Consider the following 21,277-nt stretch of genomic DNA (forward strand, 5'->3'; position numbering starts at 1 on the left):
GGTTTTATTGGCATTGTGAACCGGCAATAAATAGTTTATTTTTTGTTTACCACTGGAGGTATTTTTATCTAGATCAAATTTTACCCAACCCGAAATCACAAGGTCAACACAGAAAATGACCTGACCTAACTGAAATGATGGAAAAGGAGACTCAACCTGACCCAAGGTCAGTTTCATGTCAGGCTCACACATCATTAATGTGCATGCATAATACATCCTTCATCAACTCTGGTGAGTAGGCAATGCACCACTTTCTGTGTTCTCTTCACCCCTCTCGCTCGCCCCAGACTTGTGGTATGCTGAGAAGGTTTACCCCACCGAGGTGCGCATCTATGAGACCTACCACCCAGGGGCTGTGGTGCAGATATTTGCCTGTGAGATACACAGGGACAAGGCTGGGCAGATAGTCAACGACAGTGTCAGGTGGGTATTCACAATTTACACGGCATGGCCTTCTCAGTGTGAGAAATGAAAAGAAGAAAGATTTCTCAGTTGCTTCCTTAACCCTAAAAGAGCCAGGGGAGGGGGATTTCCTATATCGCCACAGTGCATTTCGTTGAGGAGTCAAGGCTTCAGAAGTTTTCGCTGTAACTCTTTGTGGTCATTTTGAAACCATTTTTGCAAAACATGCCATTCTCGCACAGCGCGCATTTTTCTGAGACGGGTCAGCCAAAAATGTATACTTTCTCTACCTCGGTGCACAGTGCATACGTACTGGCATGCATGTAGGGTAACTTCAAATGACCATGACAACAAAAACCGTTTGTGTGATTGAGTTCTAACTCTGCATTTGTAATGACAAGGAGTGCCTGTACATGCACAGCCAAGTTGTTGGCAGAATCCAACCCCCCCCACCCGGCTGTGAGATGGGTCAAAATAACCTACTGTCGGGTTAAATAAGTTTAAGCCACATGTAGTGAGTTGGATGAGATTTGGAGCTTTTCATAGTGGAGGTAGCAAGTATTTACTAGATAGGTTTGCAGTATCATCATGGAGATATGGGTAATTCCAGAAATTAGGGGTCCATTTTTTTCATGTCCCTGTCACATCTGACATATGATTTGTAAGTTCAGAACACATTTTCTAACTCCAAGAGTGATGAATTAATGCAAATTACCTGCCAAGCAAATAGTAATAGTTTGAAATCAATTCCAGTGATATTTCCATGTCAGATAACAGCAGTCAGACGTAACGTACACAAAAATGTCACACTTTTGGACCCCAAATTTCTGAAATCCCCCCATATCTCTTTTTAGAGTATGTGGGTTCTGAAAAGAACCAGTGGTACTCAACGTTTTGGAGTTGGCATGCACTCCACACCTCATTGCCCGCTACACACCATATAAGCTGCCTCATCACTGGACCCTCTGCAGTCTCCTGATGACGGACAGAGCATACTCTCCGAAACGTTGAGCACCACCGGTTTTTTTCAGAATCCCACATACTCAAAAAAGAGTTACATCCATAGTGCTACCACAAACGTATCTACTTTACATGTACTGAGTCAGTTGAAGTATCCAGGAGCTTCTTACGGAAAAGTGGAGCTATGGAGAAGTGTCCACATCGCTTCTTACCGCAGCTGGCTCTCTTCAGTGGCTAAAAACATTGTGTCCCACGTCACTACGGTCAAGACTTGTTACAATGTACCAAAGCTTGAGGTCATTTCAACCAGGAAGTGTAGTGCAAAGGAGTAGAGTACGCATGTGTGTTGGTTCACGCACTTCTTGTCACACTATTTACTTTGATGCTCATGACAATGCAAATGACATGTTCACTCTGTACTCAATACCTCTGTTTTGAATTCTCTGTGGTACTTTCCTCACTTGAAGGTCTGGAATCAAATTGAAATGACTAGTATCTCACTGATTGCTGCACAGAAAGTTGTAATTACGCAGTAAGATTTTGGTGCAGTACGGTGTTAGTTCGGTTGTGTTTAGTTGCACTTGTATCGTCTTGATCTTCAAGATCTGCAGACATTACAGAAGTAAAGGGATTTCGAACAAACTTAAACCGTTGACAAAAAGTTGCAGAGCTCCAACAGCTTATATGCCAGTTTGCTGGTCCCCATGGTGTTTACTTTTACCAACTGTATGCTGAGAGTAGCAGAATTATCAATGAGTAGTCTGGGTAATGGTCTCCTTATTTTGGTTTAGACAGGGAGAGGTCGGGGACTAGTCCATGACACCATGATGTGATTGTTGTCAGGTGTTCGTGGTGACACGTGATTTTGTTGCCCAGTCTTGTGATCCTTCTGGGCCAATGAAAATGCAGTATTCAAGACGTTTTTACACACCATTTTCAGATGAATTTATGCATAGTTTATTAACTTTAGTAGTTTTTCATGCTTTATGTGCATGTATGTTTTAATGCAGTAGTGAGTTATAACAAGAGTGTCATTGACCTTTCCACAAGCAGTCACTAAAATGTCAAAGTTAATCAATGAAGAGTGGTGCGTTTTCATTGGCTGTCAGTGTATTTCATGCTCAGGTGGCAGCTGTTATGGTCGGGCAGTCCTCAGGTGTCATTGTCCGATCCACGGATCTTCTCACCACTTCTCAGGAAAGTCCGGTTTGCATCCAAGTAAGTGTTGCCGAGGGCCCTTTGTCCCAAATTCTTGTAAACCGCTCTCAGTGTGTCTGAGATTAAAAATCATTTCATTGACCCCTCAAAAGGATGCAGGTAACAACATTTTTTCCCACTCACTTCCTCTGCATTTTTACAGTCTTCTTCATCGTAAGAAAACTACTTGACACTTCTTTTTGAGTCAGAGTGAATTCAAGAGTGCAGTTGTTTCAACATGTAAATTGTTGCCATGATGTCAGTCGGGGAAGACAATATCAGTTTATATGTTTTTCTGTTCAAATTGTGAACACCAAAATTTGCTCATTGGAAATATTACTGAGAAGGAGTAGCTTGTTTGCTTATTGTCATGTTCTTACTCAGTCATAATTCACTGAAGAAAAATAACTTCAGGAGGGCAAAATAACACAAATTCCAGCAGTTTTTGGTGCACGAATCAGTGCACGTGGAGGTTTTTCTCCCTGGATAATGTCTCAGTTTTGCTCATTAATATGAAATTTACTTTTAGCATGAAAAACCCAAAAGGTGCCAAAATACCTTTTGAAAAGGTATTTCAAACAAAAAAAATGAAAACAAGATTAATTGAAACACAAGGGTATATTTTCAAGGGTTGTAGTGAAGGAATTGCATTGCTTGGAACCTTTAACTTTTGAGATGAAGTTTCTGCTCTCCTGTGTAAGTACGGTACGATTGATTGTTTTGTGGAGGCAAAATGTGGTGAAATCTTTCTCTGTCTGTTCTCTTGAGATTGAAGAAAGATGCCCACGGACCAAAGATTCCTATTCTATTCAGATTTCAGTGCATGAACAAGATTAAATTTGGCCTTTTATTATAATTTTATGTTACATGGGCTATTCCAGTGACTTCATGATATGAATTATGAACAGTAATTTGGGTATGTTGTAAGTTTGGGTTGTGCACAAGATTACAAGTTACTTTTTTTTTTCATTCAACTCCAGTTTAATTCGTTTAGTTCTCCACCATCAGCATTTACGGTACTACACAGAGTTAGACGCTGTAGAGTTGGTGGGCACACTGCATGATGATGGAACAGGTAAAAACGGCTATTCCCAGGAAAGGCATGAGACCTTAACCTCCTGGTTGCATTGGTAATCACATACATGTACATGTAGGGCATAGATTTGAGTGTTGTCAGAGTAAAAGATGTGCAGGATTAGCTTCGCATCTGTTCTAATGAAATTCACATAGTAAATGGTGAATTTCCAAGAGCTTACCACCTCCAATCTGCTCCGAGCGGAACAAAGGGGGCGTCTTAGGCACTCATGTATGTGCATTTGACGAAGAGTGACAAATTTATTCCAGAAAGTATGGTCTTTACGTGCACTAAGAACCCGGTTGGAAAACTGTACTACCATCCGTCTGTCTTTCGCCGATTAGGGGTGCACTTCAGCTCAGGGTGGATAGTCTGGTGTCTAGATTCCCTAAGAAATAAATATGTACAATGTAATACAAGGTAGAATACGTGCAAATATGTTAAGCAGTATTCATCAGATTTGGTGTCTTTCAGTGTTGTGTTCGAGTCTATCGCAAAGTCCCTGCAAGTTCTGCGAGTCCAGGACAAGTCATTCAGTCTTAACCACTTGCCACCGGGGATTCCAGTTTCAGACACGTATTCTTTATACGCGTGGCTGGGGTCTCCGAAATCGGACAAAGGGAACTGGGCCTTGTAAAAAAGACTGTACTCATAACAAAAGACCAGGCTGCTGGGAATTACCAACATTTTTTCACTCTCAATAGTGGAGATAATCCAGTTTTGTTTTGAAACAGTATACCACGGTTGGAGGCATTCAGCACAAGCGGATTACCATCAGGGAGAAAAGCGCTCCACCACTGCTGCGATGAGTCACACAGTACCACTGCACGCTAATCTGGCCCCTATTGAAAAGAGGTCAGCAGCGCACTGTGCCAGTTTCGTGAACAAAAGAAAATTACATAACACCGCAAAATCTGGGCTCTTTTTACAAGGCGGCAGGCCTGGCTGAAATACTTTAGCGTCACTAGGACTTAGGTGTTGTCCGTTAGATTAGGGTAGAGCCAGACAGTCCTTCATGTGGGTGTAAGTGTCCAGTAAATGAAGATATGAATTTTTAAAGAAATTTGAAAACAGAAAAAAAATTATAACTGAAAAATGATAACAACAATGATAACTGCCACTGGCGCAAAGTGGTTAAGCCAAGTCACAAGCTATTGAAATGAACTGTGACAAAAGCATTCCTCTGTCACTGTTCAACCTGTTGCTTATGACTGGTCTTGTGAGGGGAATTATGGTGAGCTACAACACTAGTATCTTTGTATTGATTACGGGAGTTTTCTTTGTTGTGTCCTCTAGATGACATAGCAGTTGCAGCCTGAGTCAGAACCCAATTTCAAACATATTTTAAAGAAATGAAGTTAGGGCACTAGATGTGTATGTACAGATCTCCTATATTTCACTTGTAAATGACAATTTCAACTGATTGTTATATTCTCAGTAATCCTTAGGCTGACTAGTTCAAATATTAAGTAAATCGATCTGCCTTGATCATCTGGAAAGTTGCCATGCCATTGACCTTTTTTCTTGGCCAGATGTTGATGCAGTGTATGCCGCTCACATGCAGAAGTTGTCTATTAACTCTCAAGATGACATCAGTGTCTCTCCCAATATGAGCACCGATAATGGCTGCTTTGACATGTTACCAGTAAGTAGTGCAGGTAACTTCAGTCTTTTACAAATCACCTGACTCCAAGTCTTTGGTCCCGTGATAGTAGCGTCTAGCTCTCAACCTAGACTGGGGCTCAAAGGCTACATTACTATTTTCTGGTTACATTGCCGGCAATCATGATTGAGGACTGACTTCAAGCCCGTATTTGATGACTCAGTCTTTGGTCCAAGTCTAGTGACTGTTTTCTTTCAGACAAAAACTTGACAAGTTTGGATCTGGATTTAAATCTTTACGTTACAGTCCCAAGTCACTGAGAAAGACTTTCTGTAGCGCTGGTGAGAATACTGATTCCAACACTTCATTAGCTATCACCGTCTACTTCCAATGTGGCATTTTGTGTCCTGACAGCAACAGTTACGTTCAAGTGTAGTACCTGCATGTTGGTTTTCAAGATACATACCGATATATTCAGGTTTTAAACTTGTGACAGATAGAACTCGGTATGACAGTGTTGTGAACAACTTTTGTCAAGTCTGTGCTTATTCACAACTTCCTGGTTTTTTTTGCCGTGATCCACCCAGGGAGAGTTAATCCAGCTGATCTTCACCGATCTGGACTTGCCCGATCTCTGCCGAGCGGCACCCACCTGCAAGCTGTTCAAGAAGCACTGCTACGACAAGCTTCAGTTCATGGAGTTGGATCTCCAGCCTCAGTGGCATCTGGTAAAGTACTTGCAAGTTGCCTAAAGTTTCAAATTGTTGAATTGTCTGTTTGGTTATGAATTGAAGTTTGGATTTAAATCCATTAATGGACTTTTCAAGAGAGTGAAAACGAATGTATGTGACAGTGAATAGATGTTGTATATCGTTTGTTCTGTAAGTGCTTTTTACTACACATACATTTTTCGGCTGTTGGAAAGTTAGAATAACTTCAGTTCCTTATATTATTTTTGTTTCTCACTGCCAAGAGTGGGAGTGATAGTCAAATAGCCCATCTGTCCTGGTCAAAGGGGGGGTACATCCTCTGCATCTTCCCAGGATTTACACCCTGACGTGTAAAAATGTCACATTAAGAGTTTTAGGTGTGGATTGTTCCCAGGGATAACCGTGACTGACCAGCAATTTTGCACGGTCTTTCCACCGTTACCATGGCCTTGGAATTTGCTCTTTAGTAATCCTGTGCAATTCATCGGTCTGTTCATTTCAAATCCATCTGTTGTTGCAGGTCAATGAGAACACGTTAGAAGGTCTTGCAGAGCGATGTCAACATCTCCAGAAGCTCAGCCTTGCCTGGTGTGGGGACTGGGGAAGCCTCTCTTCAGAATCCTTCTCCAGGTAACCAATCTGGATTAATCTCTACCAGTACCAGCATCTGCTTTGAACACAACCGTTTCAGGGCAGTAGCTGTACGCACTATACAGCCGTCTTCAAGATGTATTTTTGCGTTGGGGAGATGTAAATTCATATAATGGGTTTCGCCCTTATTAGACGTATATTAATAAGCACTGTATGCTCAGTGCAAAATCTGCACTAGTAAGCAGGAGGTCGTGGGTTTGAGTCCCACCTGAGTAAGCTTGTGAGGTTTTTTCGCAAGCTCTCCGACAAGCGCTGAGCATACAGTGCTTATTAATATACATTGGGTAAGGGCAAAACCCGTTATGTGAACTATACATCAGTGTTGTTCATGTAGTCCATCGCATGCACTTTCATTAGTCTCTTTACAAGTCAAAGTAATGAAATGACTGATATAGCCAGAAAAAAGTGACAAATTAGTGATGACTAGAATTTGGCTTTAACCCTAACCTTCCCCAACCACACAGAATTAAACAGTAGTAAAGTGTTTCATTCTGTGGGGATAGGTCTGGTAGGCCCATAACAACTGGCTTTTGCAATGGGTTTGGCATACCTCAGAAAAACAAAGTCCAACAGCCTCTGTGCACAAAGTCCCATATGGGTGTTTAACTTTGTGTGAATGGGGAAGGTTAGGGCCAGCAACCCTTGGGGGGTCAGGGTTAAAGGCTGGTTCATACTAGCTGTGAAAGTGAACAGGAATGCAATTCATTACATTGAATCAAATATTTGTGCTATAAATTGGCAGTTTGGGGTTGGGTTTCATTTCCCTGGAAAATAATTTCCTGCAACTTACCTTCAAGACATATATCAGTTTGTGTATTTAACTGTGAGGCAACTGTGATACCATCAGGTGTCAAATAACAAATGATTGTAATTCAACCAACATTTTTGGCCCCATGGGATGCCATTACAAGGTAAACAACACCAGGGTGACTCTTTTGGCCTCCCAAATATTTGGTAGCCTGTGGCCTCCAACTTTGCCTCAGTAATCGTGCCAAGGAAAGCGAAAGAAAGTTTGGATGGCGCTCTGCTTACTGTCAGCTGACAATTGTGGGTGTTACATGCATTTTCCTCAGGTTTGTTTTGGCATGTGGAAGTGAGTTACGGTGTTTACGGCTCTCAGCCTGTGCTTTCCTCACAGCCAAGAACATCAGTTTGATTGCCTCCAAGTGTCCAAAGTTAGGAGGTAGGTTGAAATTTGGTTCACCTAAACTCCCTGCCATATGTAATCTTATTTCTTTTACCTCTTTCCCACTACCAAATTTTCGGGTTCTCTCGGGGGTAATGGCAAATGTGAACCCCGAGATACCCCAGTGTTGCTCGAGCATTCCCATTGCTCTTTTTTTGCCCTGGATTAAGAGAAAAAATTTGGCTGTTATCCTGGGGTTCAGCAACCATGGTTAACCACTTCGTGCCGGGGCATTTTTCAACGTTGAGGATGCTGGGCCGGCATGACTATCATTTTTTCCATTTTCAAAATCCTTCAACAATTCATCATTCCATTTAACAGTCGTTTATAGCCACACAGAGTAATCTTCAGACACTACTCTAAGTTGACAGGTGACCTTCATTGACGCCTGAATATTTCAGCCAGGCCTGCAGCCTTGTAAACAGAGCCCAGATTGTGCTGTGTTATACAACTGTCTTTTGTTCACGAACCTGGCTCAGTGCACTGCTGACCTCTTTTCAATAGGGGCTAGATTAGCGTGCAGCGGTGCTGTGTGGCTCATCGCTGCGGTGGTGGAGAGCTTTTGTCCCCGGTGGTAATCCGCTTGCTCTAAATACCCCAAACCCTGGTATACGGTTTCAAAATAACGCTGGATTATCACCACTTTTGAGAGTGAAAAATGCCGGTAATGCCCAGCAGCCTGGTCTTTTGTTAGGAGTACGGTCTTTTGTTACAGGGCCCTGTTTCCTTTGTCCGAGTTCGGAGACCCCGGCCACACATATAAACCATACGGCTCCGATTTCGGAGTCCCCGGCTGGTAGTGGTTAAGGATGGCAATCTTGGGGTTAACGGCCAAATCCCGGGGTTAGCACAGTGGGAAACCAAGCAGGGTTAAGCGTTCCCCAAGCAATCTCGGGGTTAAGGCACAGTGAGGTTTTGCGTAATCTGAGGTCAAAGGTTAAATTTATGGTATTGCTGCTGCATTTCCGGGATGTAGGCCTATCGTTGTTTAATAATCGTCACACGTACATACACACATTTCGGCGACCGATACTGCCTCTATGTCCTCTGGTGCCATTTGGATCTGTACAGTGCTGGCTCTCTCTGAAACTGGACTTTGTCTCCGATCGGGCTTGTTGTTTTTGTTTTTGAAGTTTTCAGCTCGTAAATAGGCCAACTAGCGCCATTGTAAGATCACATGAGGTACAAAAGAGCTAAAACTGAAGTGCTTGATAATTTGCTGCAGCAGAATCACTGAACCGATCCAAAAATCATTCAACATAGCACTTTCGAACCGAACCAAACTGGTCTGTTCAGGTGTTCGGTTTTAATGGCATAGCCATGATAGGGCAGGGAATGCATGCAAGAAAGCTTGACACAACTTACGATGGCCCCACATCACTCAATGGTTGTAAAAAAGCATGTGGTGAGAATTCACTAATAATCAACTGAGAATATGCAAGGTTTAGCATTTCCGCTGCATAATAATGCTAAATTCTCACTACATCCAATTGTGCTTATGTATATTCAGACTATGTATGCCAATCTTCAATAGCCACGCCCTTACATTCCATATTAGGCCAATGATGTCATAAATAGCCGTGCAAAACTAATTTTGATTGGATGCTGATCATAGTCGGACTCACGCTCGATGGAATGCTGATTTTGCTAGGCCAGGAGCAGCGCTCCAGGGCGCAACCAGATTTGGTGCGTGCGGTGTCTTATCTTTAGTTTGGTAAAAGTCATAATATGTGTACGTTGTAAATGGAATTTTTCCAGATCTCTAAAAGTTGTTCGCAAATTTCAAATAACAAAATGCAATCATCCGTTCGAAAACAGACTTCGGGAAAATTGCCCTACATGGGCGCCATCCTGGGAAAGAATGCCAACTTGATACCAAGGGTCTTCTTCAAATATATCAAATGCCATAGTTTGGTAGTTGAATCTGTTTTGTAAAAAATAACTAAACAGAATTTGCTGGAAATCTAATTTGATGTTGTATCCTGTAAAGTAGGGAACTCCTATTTGAGCGTGCTTGTGTTTGCTGTTTTCGTATATCCTACGATCATTTTGCTGAGTCAAGCGCGGTCCAAACACAACTGCTTTTGGCAGGCAAAACACGGTCGGAAAATATCACACCTCAGACGATAACTTTCTGCGGAATTTTAACTCCGAAATAAACTTTGGGATACAATTTAGAAAAAAAACAGTTGAAATTGAAGTTGTTTTTGGATGGGGATGGAAAAGGAGATTCATTGCTTATAGACGGAAGTACTACTGCACGTTGGTAGCCAGCTCTTTGATGCCTCAATGTGCATTGTACGTATATGTGTGTACATATCTGAACCTGAACGGAACCGAAGTTCGGAAAAAATTTCCGGACCATGTTCGAAATCAAACCTTGGCACTTACTTAAAGGATAGCTTTGATTTGAATTGAAAACTCGACTCCTGCAATCAGGAATTTAGTTTGGAAATTATGCCTAAGCTGAAATGAAAGTGAGTTTTGGAAAATTGCCATGCGCAGTGCCGGTGCTGGTATGTAATGTGCTGATTGTCCGTGCTACTTCATAGAACACTTGTAGAAACAATCTACCAACTATTTTGACCGTGTGTGTATGTATGGTTAATTTCACTCACCAAGAGTTGGATGTTTGGCGCGCAAAATGTCTGTGTAAAGCATTGTGGGACCAGTGTACGAGCTCCAATTTCTGGAAAGGGTATTTAATACATTTCTTGCTGAATCTGTAAAATCCAGTAGTAAAAATCCTTCAGCCTGGATGACGGTCGAGGGCCAGCAAGTCCATGAGACCTTGGCTTTGAGACTGAGATCAAGTTGTAAATGTCAAGAACTTAAAATGTTGAGACCTGTCTCAATACCAAAGCCAGCCTTGGGCCAGAGGACAGGTAGTGCCATAATTTTCAGAATATAGGCTGTGCGGAGTATAACTCGCACCAAGCAAAAAGCTACAAATTAAGATTTGCAGATTAAGTCAACCTAGTAGTCGCTCCGGTGTATAAGTCGCACCATGGTGCTGACAGTGTCTCACCATGTAAGTCATTACACATGCTGCACTGCTGAAGCGTTAGCACAGTATGTCAAGTATCACATGGCATACTTCGACATTCACCTGACTTTCTTCACATAGTGCTGCCAAACCTTTGTTGAAAAACTTCAAATCCACTTTGTTAAACATTGATACTATTGCCTTCATGATACAGGCTTTTGAACCTTTGTGAACAATTTAAGTGTCATGGAATTTAGTCTTGCAGTCAGAAATTGGGCAAGAATTCAGCTGAGTTTCCCCTGGCGCCCTTGAAAAAATCTCAGAATATCCCACAAAAAAATTTCAGAAGTTCTTTAGAATTGATAAATTCCAGTAAATCATAATTACCTCCACTTACATACCCAACTAAAAATTTTTCAAAAATATATATTTCAGGGTGCATTTATTTTGCACTTCAGAAAAGAAATCAGAACATCGGGCCAAAATGAACTTTCTTCGGAACTCTGTAGCGGGTATATGAAATCATCATTGATGAATCAGAGTATTTGGAGCTTGATTAAATTTCACCTTTTGTAAAACTGGAGGTCAAATAGTGCTCCAGTACTAGTAACACACAAACGTTTGAGGCAAAAATTTGACATGTCCAATGCTAGGGTCTTGTGCCATGTTCAGGTACGTAATTTTCAAAAATTTTCAAATGTAAGTACTGTGCGAACAAGACCTAAACCCTCTCAAGTCCTTGAAAATTACAAATTTTGCAGACTAAATTAGTGTCCCTATTGAGTGGGCCATGCAGTTGTTGTTTTTTTAAAACAGTCACCCAAATGACCAGTGAAACAATAAACAATATGGATTAGATAACCGTAAAAGACCAAAATGAATAGACGCACCACATGATTTGTGAGGTGTGAACGGTACTTACGGTACATTTACAAGTCTAGTCAGTTCCTCAGGAATGGTTGCCTGTATTTCCAACACATGGGTAGAGCCCATGTAAAAGACAACCAAAGAAAAGATGACTGCCTTGTTGCCGCTCCAGGAATGCTGCGCCGCTTGCACGCATGGCCGGCTGCAGCGATGGCCCGGGTTTGGCTGCGCTGAGGCATGGCATGGCGTAGCATTAAGTGACTGATTTCATTCTTCAAATGTTGCCATATAAGCCACCCAGAGTATAAATCACAGGGACGTTTTTCAGTGTTAGAATCACCATATAAGCCATGGCTCATATTGTCCAAACATTGTGATATATGCAAGAGACAATCCTCTGAATGTCCTCAGCCACGGGGTCTTCATGTGAGCCCCAGGAACACAGCAGAAGCAAATGTTCTAGTGTTAGTCCAAGTATTTATCTTTGTTCCTGGTGGGTTACTTGTGCATTTTGTGCCCGTACATTATCGGTGTTGTTTCCAGCACCATTTGTGCTTACATTACTTGTCTGCTCTGGTCAAATTGGAAAAAGATATTTGATGCTGTAATAAGGCAAGAGATCACAGTTACCATGTGTTGTGGGCATTGCATGACTTCAGCTTTCATTCACACCACTGGCCAAAAAACATCTGCTTCCAATTACATGCCTTTCAAAGTGGGGTCAGTAGGTCAGAAATGTTTTGGTTTTGTTGCCAATTTGTCCGTGCTGATTCAGTGTGGTATGCAGTTACCAGTACATGAGAATTTCAGACTGGGTATTTTCCCTACAAAAACAATTAAAATAAAACCTCATACTGTGACAAAAACTTGTCTTGGGGCCGAATCATACCTCAGGCGAATTTGAATGTGAATCGAATCTGACGTCGTGAGAACTTTGCAGCGAAATTTCACTCAAGTTGACGTGGGTTCAACTTTCGCGAATTCGCAGCACACATATTTGATCTGACCTCACATATGCAAGTTCACTTTCATGCGAAGTATTGAATTAATGCAATAAATCTTTACGGTCGATAATTCTTTAAAATAACAAGAAACTGGCCAACAATGTCAGTGTCTTGCATGGTAAGAGTGGTGATGCATCTGTGAGGAGGGCGATAAACCTCACATTGTGGCAGGAAATTTTGTGGAAACACACTCGCTTCAAAATAAACTTGTGAACTCGGGAAAAACAGACAAGGAAGATCAAGTTTTGTGAAGGGAAACTCATCGAAATCTTCTTTCTCCAATGTTGTTTTACCTGATGCTGTAGTGCAGCGTACATGTAGTGTGATAGCATTTACGCTATTGGAAAGTCGTGTGCATAGAGTGGTTGCCACATTTTGGGGTTCCTTTTTGGCAAGTTTAATGTGCGGCATGGCAGAGACTCATTGAATATCATTAGGCACATGTTATCACAGGGATAGCTTACTGCAAATAGAACTTGTGAAAACAAAGGAAGTTTCTTCTCAAAAATAGTGAATATAAGTGGGCAAACAAATAAATTCAAGCATTTTTGACGTACAAAAGTAAGAGGCATTTCTCAATGGCAGAAAAGACAACTGGAGTTTTGAAATATTTTTACTTGTTTTTTAACTTGCCAATAAAACATTTAGGGTCTCACTGTTGGAAAAAGTCCGTCAAGTAATTGGAGGCAAAATATTTTTTGGCCTTGTGCAATTAATATCCTGGTCAGAGAAGAAATTTGAAAAGATGCTAAGCACCCCCCCCCCAAAAGAGATCAATCCATTTTGCACCTGTTGAGGAAATCGGCTTTAACAAGGCAGAGCGTGCACTAATGTATGGGTTTGCCCATTTCAACACATCTTGAGAGCTCTTTAAAGTTTCAAGTCTAAGAGAATTTTAACTGTCCCGAAAAAATTACCAGGATGTTTTATGTATTTGCATAATTGGCATTTATTGGCTTTTGACTGGAATGTCTTCATATACAGGTATGCACTTTTGAAGTACAGTACTGCTCAAGGAAGAAACTGAAAATCTCTGACCTTACTAACATAGTTTTATTTCCATAGCAATCAAACATTCAAATTTTGGTTGAAAAGTCTTATATATACTCTACATATTTGCCTGTACAGCAATTAGAAATGTAGATTCAGTCTCTTTAATATACCGGTATTCTTCATAAACCCTACAGGTCTCAAACAACTGAGCCATTTTGTGCAAGTTTCAGTTGCCCTTCGAAAACAATCAAACTGTTTTACATCCCTAACAAAGCGATTGTCGTTCTTGAATTAATTTAATTGAAAATATTAACCCAAACCATGCTGAATCCAACGAGCATATGCATGATTTCAGTGGTTCCTAGGGGGTTAGGGTTAAGGATCTACATATACATGACCTGGGTCCAATTTCATTGATCTTCCAATCACAAGCATTTGCTAAGTACAGAAAATATTTGCTGAGCAAAAACAGGTTACCAGCTAAGTCTTACACATTATAGTTCTTGCGACTACTGCCTGGCTGGTTTCGGCTTCAGACTCATATTTGTGAAGCCGAATGTTTCAGAACACCTGCAGTCTGTCATTTCTACTGTCACACACAAGTATCTCGTTGTCTCTGGAGAAGGCCACGCCCAAGGGATAGTTGAGCTGGTCCTGCCCTTGCCCGCTCAGCAGCTTAAAGGGTTGTCCTTTTGGGGTGAACAGTTGCACTCTGTTGTTGAGGCGCTCAGACACAGCAATATAACCCTTGACATCAACAGCAACACCACCTGGCCTTTTCAGATCGCCCATGGCAGAGCCTTCCTTGCCAAATAACCTCAGGAACTGTCCAGTTCTGCCATCAAACACCTGCAGACAGACACAGAGTTCAAATCTAGACGCATGTCGTGTTTGCTTGTTAACCCAAATTTTCTTGACGCCACTCACTTTACATTAAATATTGAATTTCATTGTCTTAGAGTTTGATTTCAGTGGTTGACTTTAATTGCTCTAGGGGTGTGTGTGTGTAAAGCAAGCCTTAGTCAAGACATAATCATGATGATATCCTTTTCAGAAGAAACCATGTGGAAGAGTGTTATTGCCCCACACATGAAAATACAGGTATGTTTATTGTGTACCTGTATACATGTTAGTTCGATTTGAAAACTATCACGTACATGTACATACATATATATGGCATAGTTAATGCATATGCAACTGAAACTCACAGAAACTGACATATACATGAAACAAATGTTTATAAATATATGTAGCAGTAACAAGTTGCCACAAGAAATATTTCTTAATCTGGGAAAAAAGACACATAGATCCTCTTGTATGGGATTGCCTTAAATTTCAATTTACTGTAGCCCTGACGTTGAAAAACTGGTGCTACGTGACTGGTATTATGAATTGATACACTGTAGGAAAATCCCAATAAAATGGATTAAAATGGTTGAAACCAGTCAGAAAAATTATGACCAAAGGCGTGACATTTTACCAGCATCATGTGTATCTGCTCCGAGCGGAACAAAAGAGGACATGTTTTTTGGTACTCACCACATAGGCGTGATATAAGGCGCGCAATTATCGCGCGCAAGTATATGGGCATTTTATATGCAGAGCACGCTGCATACGCGTAACTAATTTATTCCGGCATGTATGGTGTTTACGTACACGCAGAACGCATGTAAGAACTCGCAAGTAACCACTTGTCTTTCTTTCGCCGATTGGAGGTACACTTCAGCTCGGGGCGGATAACATGTAGACTTTGCTATGGAGTGGAGGTGTTACATGTACATTTAACCAAAATATACGTGTACACATACTCCGGTAGTATCATGTTACTGGTACAATTTCACTCAATTTTACGGGCATTCAAAGACAGTTTTCCTATTCTCCCATTTGTACCTTACACATGGATTAGTTTGAGGCATTGGAGTAAAGGTCTGCGGGTCACAGAATGCTTGTAAAGAACTTTGCATACAGAACTTTGAACTGAGTTCTCTGACCTGTATTCTGTGGTTGTAGCAATCTGCAACTATCACCTCCCCATCAGGCGTCAGAGCCACGCCACTAGGCCGTTTAAACTCTCCCGGCTTGGAACCTCGCCTTCCAAATTGCCAGATCTCGCAGCTCTGGTCAAAGACGCGAACCACGTGGTTGGCCCAGTCGCTGACATAGAGCTCTCCACTGGGGGTGCAGGCCATACCCCTCGGGGAGAACTCAGAATCAGCAGCGACAGCTTGTAGCTGGTAGTACGTCTTGCCATCCAAAGTTGAGGAAAATATGGCATTCATATCGGGGCTACTCACATACAGCCTCCCCGTTGGGCTCATACAAATCCCTGGTAACAAAAAATTCACAACAGTTCAGAAGAATCTTCCATAATCTTGAACGGCTGAACACATACTTAAGATTCTTTTCTCTTCTTGTGCTGGTACAACCAATATGTTCTTGGCCACAACCCTAAAGGTTTCACTTGCCTTACTCAGCCATAAGGGTATACTCACTTGACATTGCAAATATTTACTAAACCCTTACCTGTAATTCCATCATTGAATTGGCACACTTCAGGAGAACCAACACGAAAAGACCTCTTGTGATGTGGGGATGTAAAGATGCTGATGTCGTAGGACATTGCAGATCCCACGGCGATGTCCCCGTTTGGTAGCTCGGCAACACAGCTTGGGCTGTTTAAGCGAGCATCGGGCTCATTGCCATAGGTGCGCACTGCCTCCCCCTTGTTGGTGTAGTGGTACACCGGACTCCCCACAGCTGCGTCAGAGGCAGGGGAACCAGGGTCCACTTCAGGGAAGGAGGGATGAGGGATCCTAAAGGAGCATAGCTCCGTGTTGAGGTTGCCCCAGGCCTTGACATCACTGAGTATATTCTCGCAGTGGTCATCATTGAAGACTAATCTCTCGGCTGATATCTCCTTCCCCGGGTGTAAACTTCTAGCCTTGGACTGAGCCTCATGGATATGCCTTTCCAACTCATCAATAGTTGTAGGAGCTTCACCAGTCTTCCGAAACTCTTCCACGGTTGTGCTGAGCTCTTTGCAGAATCCCTCATATAGAACCTTCTCATGTTTGTACTCATCCTCCTGAGCTGTCAGCAGGGCTCTGCTGTCCTTGTAAGATTTTTCCAGCTCATTCAAGAGCTCTTCCTTTCTTTGATTGGCTGCTTTTGCAATTGCCTCTAATCTTCTCTTAATTGTGCTCTTTGTGGCCTCGTATTTGTTGGAAAGTGCCGCTCGCTCGCCCTGGATTTTATTGATGGTGTCTCCAAACACTGCACCTGAAGACTGATGAACTTCTTTGATAGAAACCCTCAAGGTTGAAAGGAGGTCCTGGATCTCTTTGGACACACCGGTAGAGCGTTTTGATGCATGGGGATGCCATTCACGAGGGCTAGGATCCTGTGTTCCGTAGAGAAGCAGAGTTGTTAAAATAATCAAATTTCATCAGCCTTTGACAACGCTCCAGATCCTTTAAAATCCAAGATTTTGCAGTATTAAGGGAGACAGAGCCTCTGCATTATTATTTTACATAGTGTTTGATGGTCCTGTGAAGTACGAAAAAAGAAAATGTCTCCTAAAGTGTAAGACCTTGTAAGTCTGTTCTGTCCTAGAAGCACTTCTGGGAGAAGTGAGGAGGTAGAACCTAAATATTAAAAGAAATATGCAAATGTTATTTTTTTTAATTCTCAAGGCCATTTACTTTTGTCAATCATTTTCAGTGATTTTTTAGCCCAAAAATTAAGGGCTGAGTAAATTTGAATAATTCACTATTTGAATATTTGACCTTGAATTGAATCGAATATCTGAATATTCAGTCATACCTACCACCAGATTGTTGATGAACAAACCATGTACAAATTCAGTTGCAATAGCGCACACACTTGTTCATTGTATTCACCATAATACATGTACATGTACCCTTTCACAGGTAGGAGTTTCTCCAGCCACAATTTGGCAAGATTTAAGAGACAAACAATACTTCTCGCCCTGTTGAAAATTTCTATTCCTTTTTAATTTTTAATGAATAATTTACTTTTTGAATCATTGTAAGATTTCTGTTGCTTTTCATTTGAATCTGCTTGAAATAAGTCTCTATAACGCAATTTTTCTCATTTAAAACAAAAGAAAATTTTTCCCTTTCCATAAATTTTGCATTCAAATATTCAAATTTGGAAAATAATATTTGCATATTTGCATTGATCGAATACATTGTCACAAACTTACTTTCAAGGCTACCATTCACTAAGCAGGTGCTTATACAAACTTTGCAATAAGAATGTCAGTTCTGCATTTTATACCTGTAAACAGCATAGACTTTTTCCACCCACATGGCTAAATGTAAACAATATCACCACGTGTGGACCGCCTCGGCCATGGTGATCGCCTATCTTCCTACGGGCATCTTCCACCACGTACAAGCGCACGTACGTGGTAGCTATCAAATCTTTACCTGTGACTTCGCCTTTGCAGCTTGCTTGCGTCTTTTCATGTTATCTTGCTCCAGGAATTTGATCATGGTCAAGTTAGGGCGGAATTCTGTCACCCCGCCAGGTGGAACCAGATGTTCTTCACGACAGTCAGGACACTTGATCACATTGTTCATTCGCATCTGGTGGAGACAGACGTGGCAATATGTGTGCTCACAAGGCAGCAGCTTGGGTTTTCTATTGTTGCCGTATCTTTCAAAGCACACTGCGCAATCAAGCAGGCTGGCGCTATCACATTCATTGCTGCCCAAGTCAGACTCGGATGCCATGATGGCCTTAAATTATGAACTTGATAAAAGTCCAGAATTCAGCTCCTCTGAGATGCCTCAGTAAAATATTCTGCAATCCCTTGGGTAGGGACTCGTGGCCCAGTGGTGAGGGTTAGTTACTTCCGATTGCAAGGTCTGGGTTGGAATGCTGTGTGGAGTGACAATGTGATAAAAAGCACAATAAGAAGCAGTCAGTGATTGAATACCTTATGTACATGTAAATATGTGTCATATTATTTAATAAAAAGTCAAGACCCATCATTACCCCCCGCCCAATAAAAAAGCAAGAAGAAAATGCGTACATTTAGGACATTAACTTTGTTTTCTCTTGGCACGGTCTTCATTGGTTATCATACTATGCATGTACCGGTAACAGATGTTGCAAACATAGCCCTCCCCAACATAGGAAATTTTCCAGGTTGATAGGGGACTTCATCCCCAAGGGATCTTGACCCCCCTGTTACGCTCTACTCATCTGTTTGATGATCAGCATAAGGCTTCATCGATCAGTGTAAGGTACATTGTGACTTCCCTCGACCCACCACCCTATATGGGGAGTTGGATGGGCTGAAATCTTTTTGCAAAAATTTTGTAAAGGAAGTACTGATGTTGTCAAGTACATGTATACACAGGGGTGAGATTTCTCAGCTTTTCAGCTGATTTCAGCTTTTTTGGTTTTGGATTTCAGCTTTTTTTCCTCACTGGCTGGGTACAAAAGTATTGGAGATTTTCACAGTTCAGCTTCTGTCTTTTTTAGGTGTTTTCAGCTATTTTTATCATTGGTTAATGTCATCCCTCTATACGTAGTATCAAACATCCAGAAGAAACTTGCCCATCCAAGTGCCCTGAGTGAAGCCAGGTTCACTCATTCCTGACTTTTAAGCTGAATTCCTGCGAATAGCAATTCTTATGTACAGTAAATCAGGAGGTGGCTCTTGGCTGCCTCAGAATGATTCTGTTAGTTGGTTGAAAGATCATTAGAGATTTAGAAGTGCTCCAACACTTTTGACATTTTCAAAATTGTCCGGGCAATTTGGGAAAAATTGCAATTCCTGCTTTATTCTTGTTTTCATGACGAATTCTGGATATATTCGTACAACAGCTTTAAAAGTTTTGTTGAAATATTGTTGTACCAGAAATATGCCAAATCATTACATGAATGAATCAAAGAGTGTTACAAATATTCATCAAGATTTTGCAATATTGGCATAATTCTGGGTCGTTCTGGATGATTCTGGAGTTGTTTGCACACAATTTCTTGACAAAATCACTACAGTTCACTAAAATGCAATCAATTCAGCTTCATTTGGGCTGATTGTGCGTTCAATTCATATGCAGTTCTAAAGACTTGTTCATCCTTAAGTTATCCTTGCAAACAGCAAAATGGGGCTAACATCAAGAATGTGTATTTAGGATAAATCAGGGTATTCACAGCATTATATTGGGAATTTGTGAACCTACCAGTAGCTTAAGCATGGAGACTCAGACAAGTACAGTGGCAATGCTTTTATGTTGAGGTTCCTAGTGGCCCCTTTCAATGGTGGAATGGATTGTATTGGTTTTATTTGGAGTGAGGACCATAGAATATGTATGTGTACAGTACCACAATGCCTCTCACTACAAGGGGGAAATCTATATATATGGCGCATGGATTATGATGTAATGTAGGCCTCCATGCCACCTGAACAGACCGTGCCTGCACTGCATTATGAAATGTATTGAAAAGAAAAGCATACGTTGTACAACTAAGATTTTGGTTGTCACAAAGACTTACCATTTTCTCACCTAGCTGCATGCACGTAAGAATGTGAAAGACATTGAACACAAGGGCCAGAATGTGAGAAAGTAGATTTTCATTTCCGTAAGGGACTTGCATCTTTACCAATTAATTTGGGCTAATGGGCTCGTGTAAAAGTTTATCTTTCAAAGAATCATTCAAAGGTTTCCTTAAAGCGTGTTGCAGTCATGGTACATGTACATGTACTTTGCATGCTTGAAATACATGTAGAAAAACTTCTCCTGTGAATATCTCAAAAACCTGTTTCTCTTAATTCAAATTCCATGTGTGGTCTTTGAAAATGTGACATTGTGCCAACCCTTTATCCAAAGATGAACATGTTCATACAAACCTACACACGTACCTTTAGGCCTATCACTTTTATGTGTTCAAGCATGGAGGAATAATTCTCCATGGTTCAAGTAAGTATGTTCATTCACACACACACACAAGCACCCACACTCCACTGTATATGCCATCAGACAGCTTCCTGCATAAGCAGCATACATTATACATTCATCATGAACAGTAAAAAAAACTGTAAATCTTGACAAACAGCATCACTCATACATGTAGATTTAAAGCAAGAACAAAAAAAAAACAGAAAACCCCGAAAAATTGACACTCAAACCTGACAAACTGCAATGGAGTCGGTCAAACCAGGCAGGAATATAAGACACACTAATGGGGCGGCAGTTGTGTTGTACATGTAAATGGCAGCACAGAATGAACTCTGCACCCCCTCCCCTGTGCTATTATTAGCTTCTGGGAAAATCCCATCTGTGCATGTACTGCAATGCCGGCCCAGTTCACTGTGCATTGCTGAGTGTGTTTTCCTATCTGTTTATAGAACCCATGATAGAACACAGGCAGACTGGGCTTGGGCAAATGAACCACATGTACATTTGAGTACATGTATGTGTAGTCATGCATGCAGTATGCATAATGTGATGACAGATACAGTAGGCTCCGTTGACCCAAGGTTCATTGATGTATTTTATTGTCCAAAAACTACATCAAAAACTTAATTGCCTGTTTAGAAAACCTGTACAGGATTTTAAAACATATTTAATTGAAATTTACATACTTATTAGGCTTTAAAGAAAGTC

At 41.3% G+C, this 21,277-nt stretch overlaps 2 protein-coding genes across 14 annotated transcripts in view; one reads left to right on the top strand and one right to left on the bottom strand.

Annotated features, from left to right (window-relative positions):
• fbxl4 (F-box and leucine rich repeat protein 4) overlaps positions 1–21,277 on the top strand; it is a 70,148-nt gene that overhangs the window by 31,582 nt on the left and 17,289 nt on the right. For 12 of the 13 annotated variants that reach the window (XM_087147909.1, XM_087147910.1, XM_087147907.1 and 9 more), the window contains 7 exons: positions 288–423; positions 2,488–2,580; positions 3,540–3,634; positions 5,167–5,279; positions 5,825–5,965; positions 6,468–6,577; positions 7,672–7,781. In XM_087147909.1, coding sequence (XP_087004035.1) covers positions 288–423; positions 2,488–2,580; positions 3,540–3,634; positions 5,167–5,279; positions 5,825–5,965; positions 6,468–6,577; positions 7,672–7,781 — 798 coding nt within the window. Of the gene's footprint in view, positions 1–58; positions 167–287; positions 424–2,487; positions 2,581–3,539; positions 3,635–5,166; positions 5,280–5,824; positions 5,966–6,467; positions 6,578–7,671; positions 7,782–21,277 lie in introns of those variants that run through there. The other variant, XR_015428149.1, reaches the window with a different exon arrangement.
• On the bottom strand, positions 13,676–20,910 carry LOC110989262 (uncharacterized). The gene is made up of 5 exons (XM_022253529.2): positions 20,800–20,910; positions 18,086–18,539; positions 16,158–17,034; positions 15,626–15,960; positions 13,676–14,483 (listed from the first exon to the last, which is right to left on the bottom strand). The coding sequence occupies exons 2-5, from the start codon at positions 18,389–18,391 to the stop codon at positions 14,196–14,198; spliced, it is 1,806 nt and encodes a 601-aa protein (XP_022109221.2). The 5' UTR covers positions 18,392–18,539; positions 20,800–20,910; the 3' UTR covers positions 13,676–14,195.

Source organism: Acanthaster planci, linkage group LG17 (genome assembly GCF_054643075.1).
Source record: "Acanthaster planci isolate LZ-2023a linkage group LG17, COTS_SCS, whole genome shotgun sequence".
Classification (NCBI taxonomy): Eukaryota; Metazoa; Echinodermata; class Asteroidea; order Valvatida; family Acanthasteridae; genus Acanthaster; species Acanthaster planci.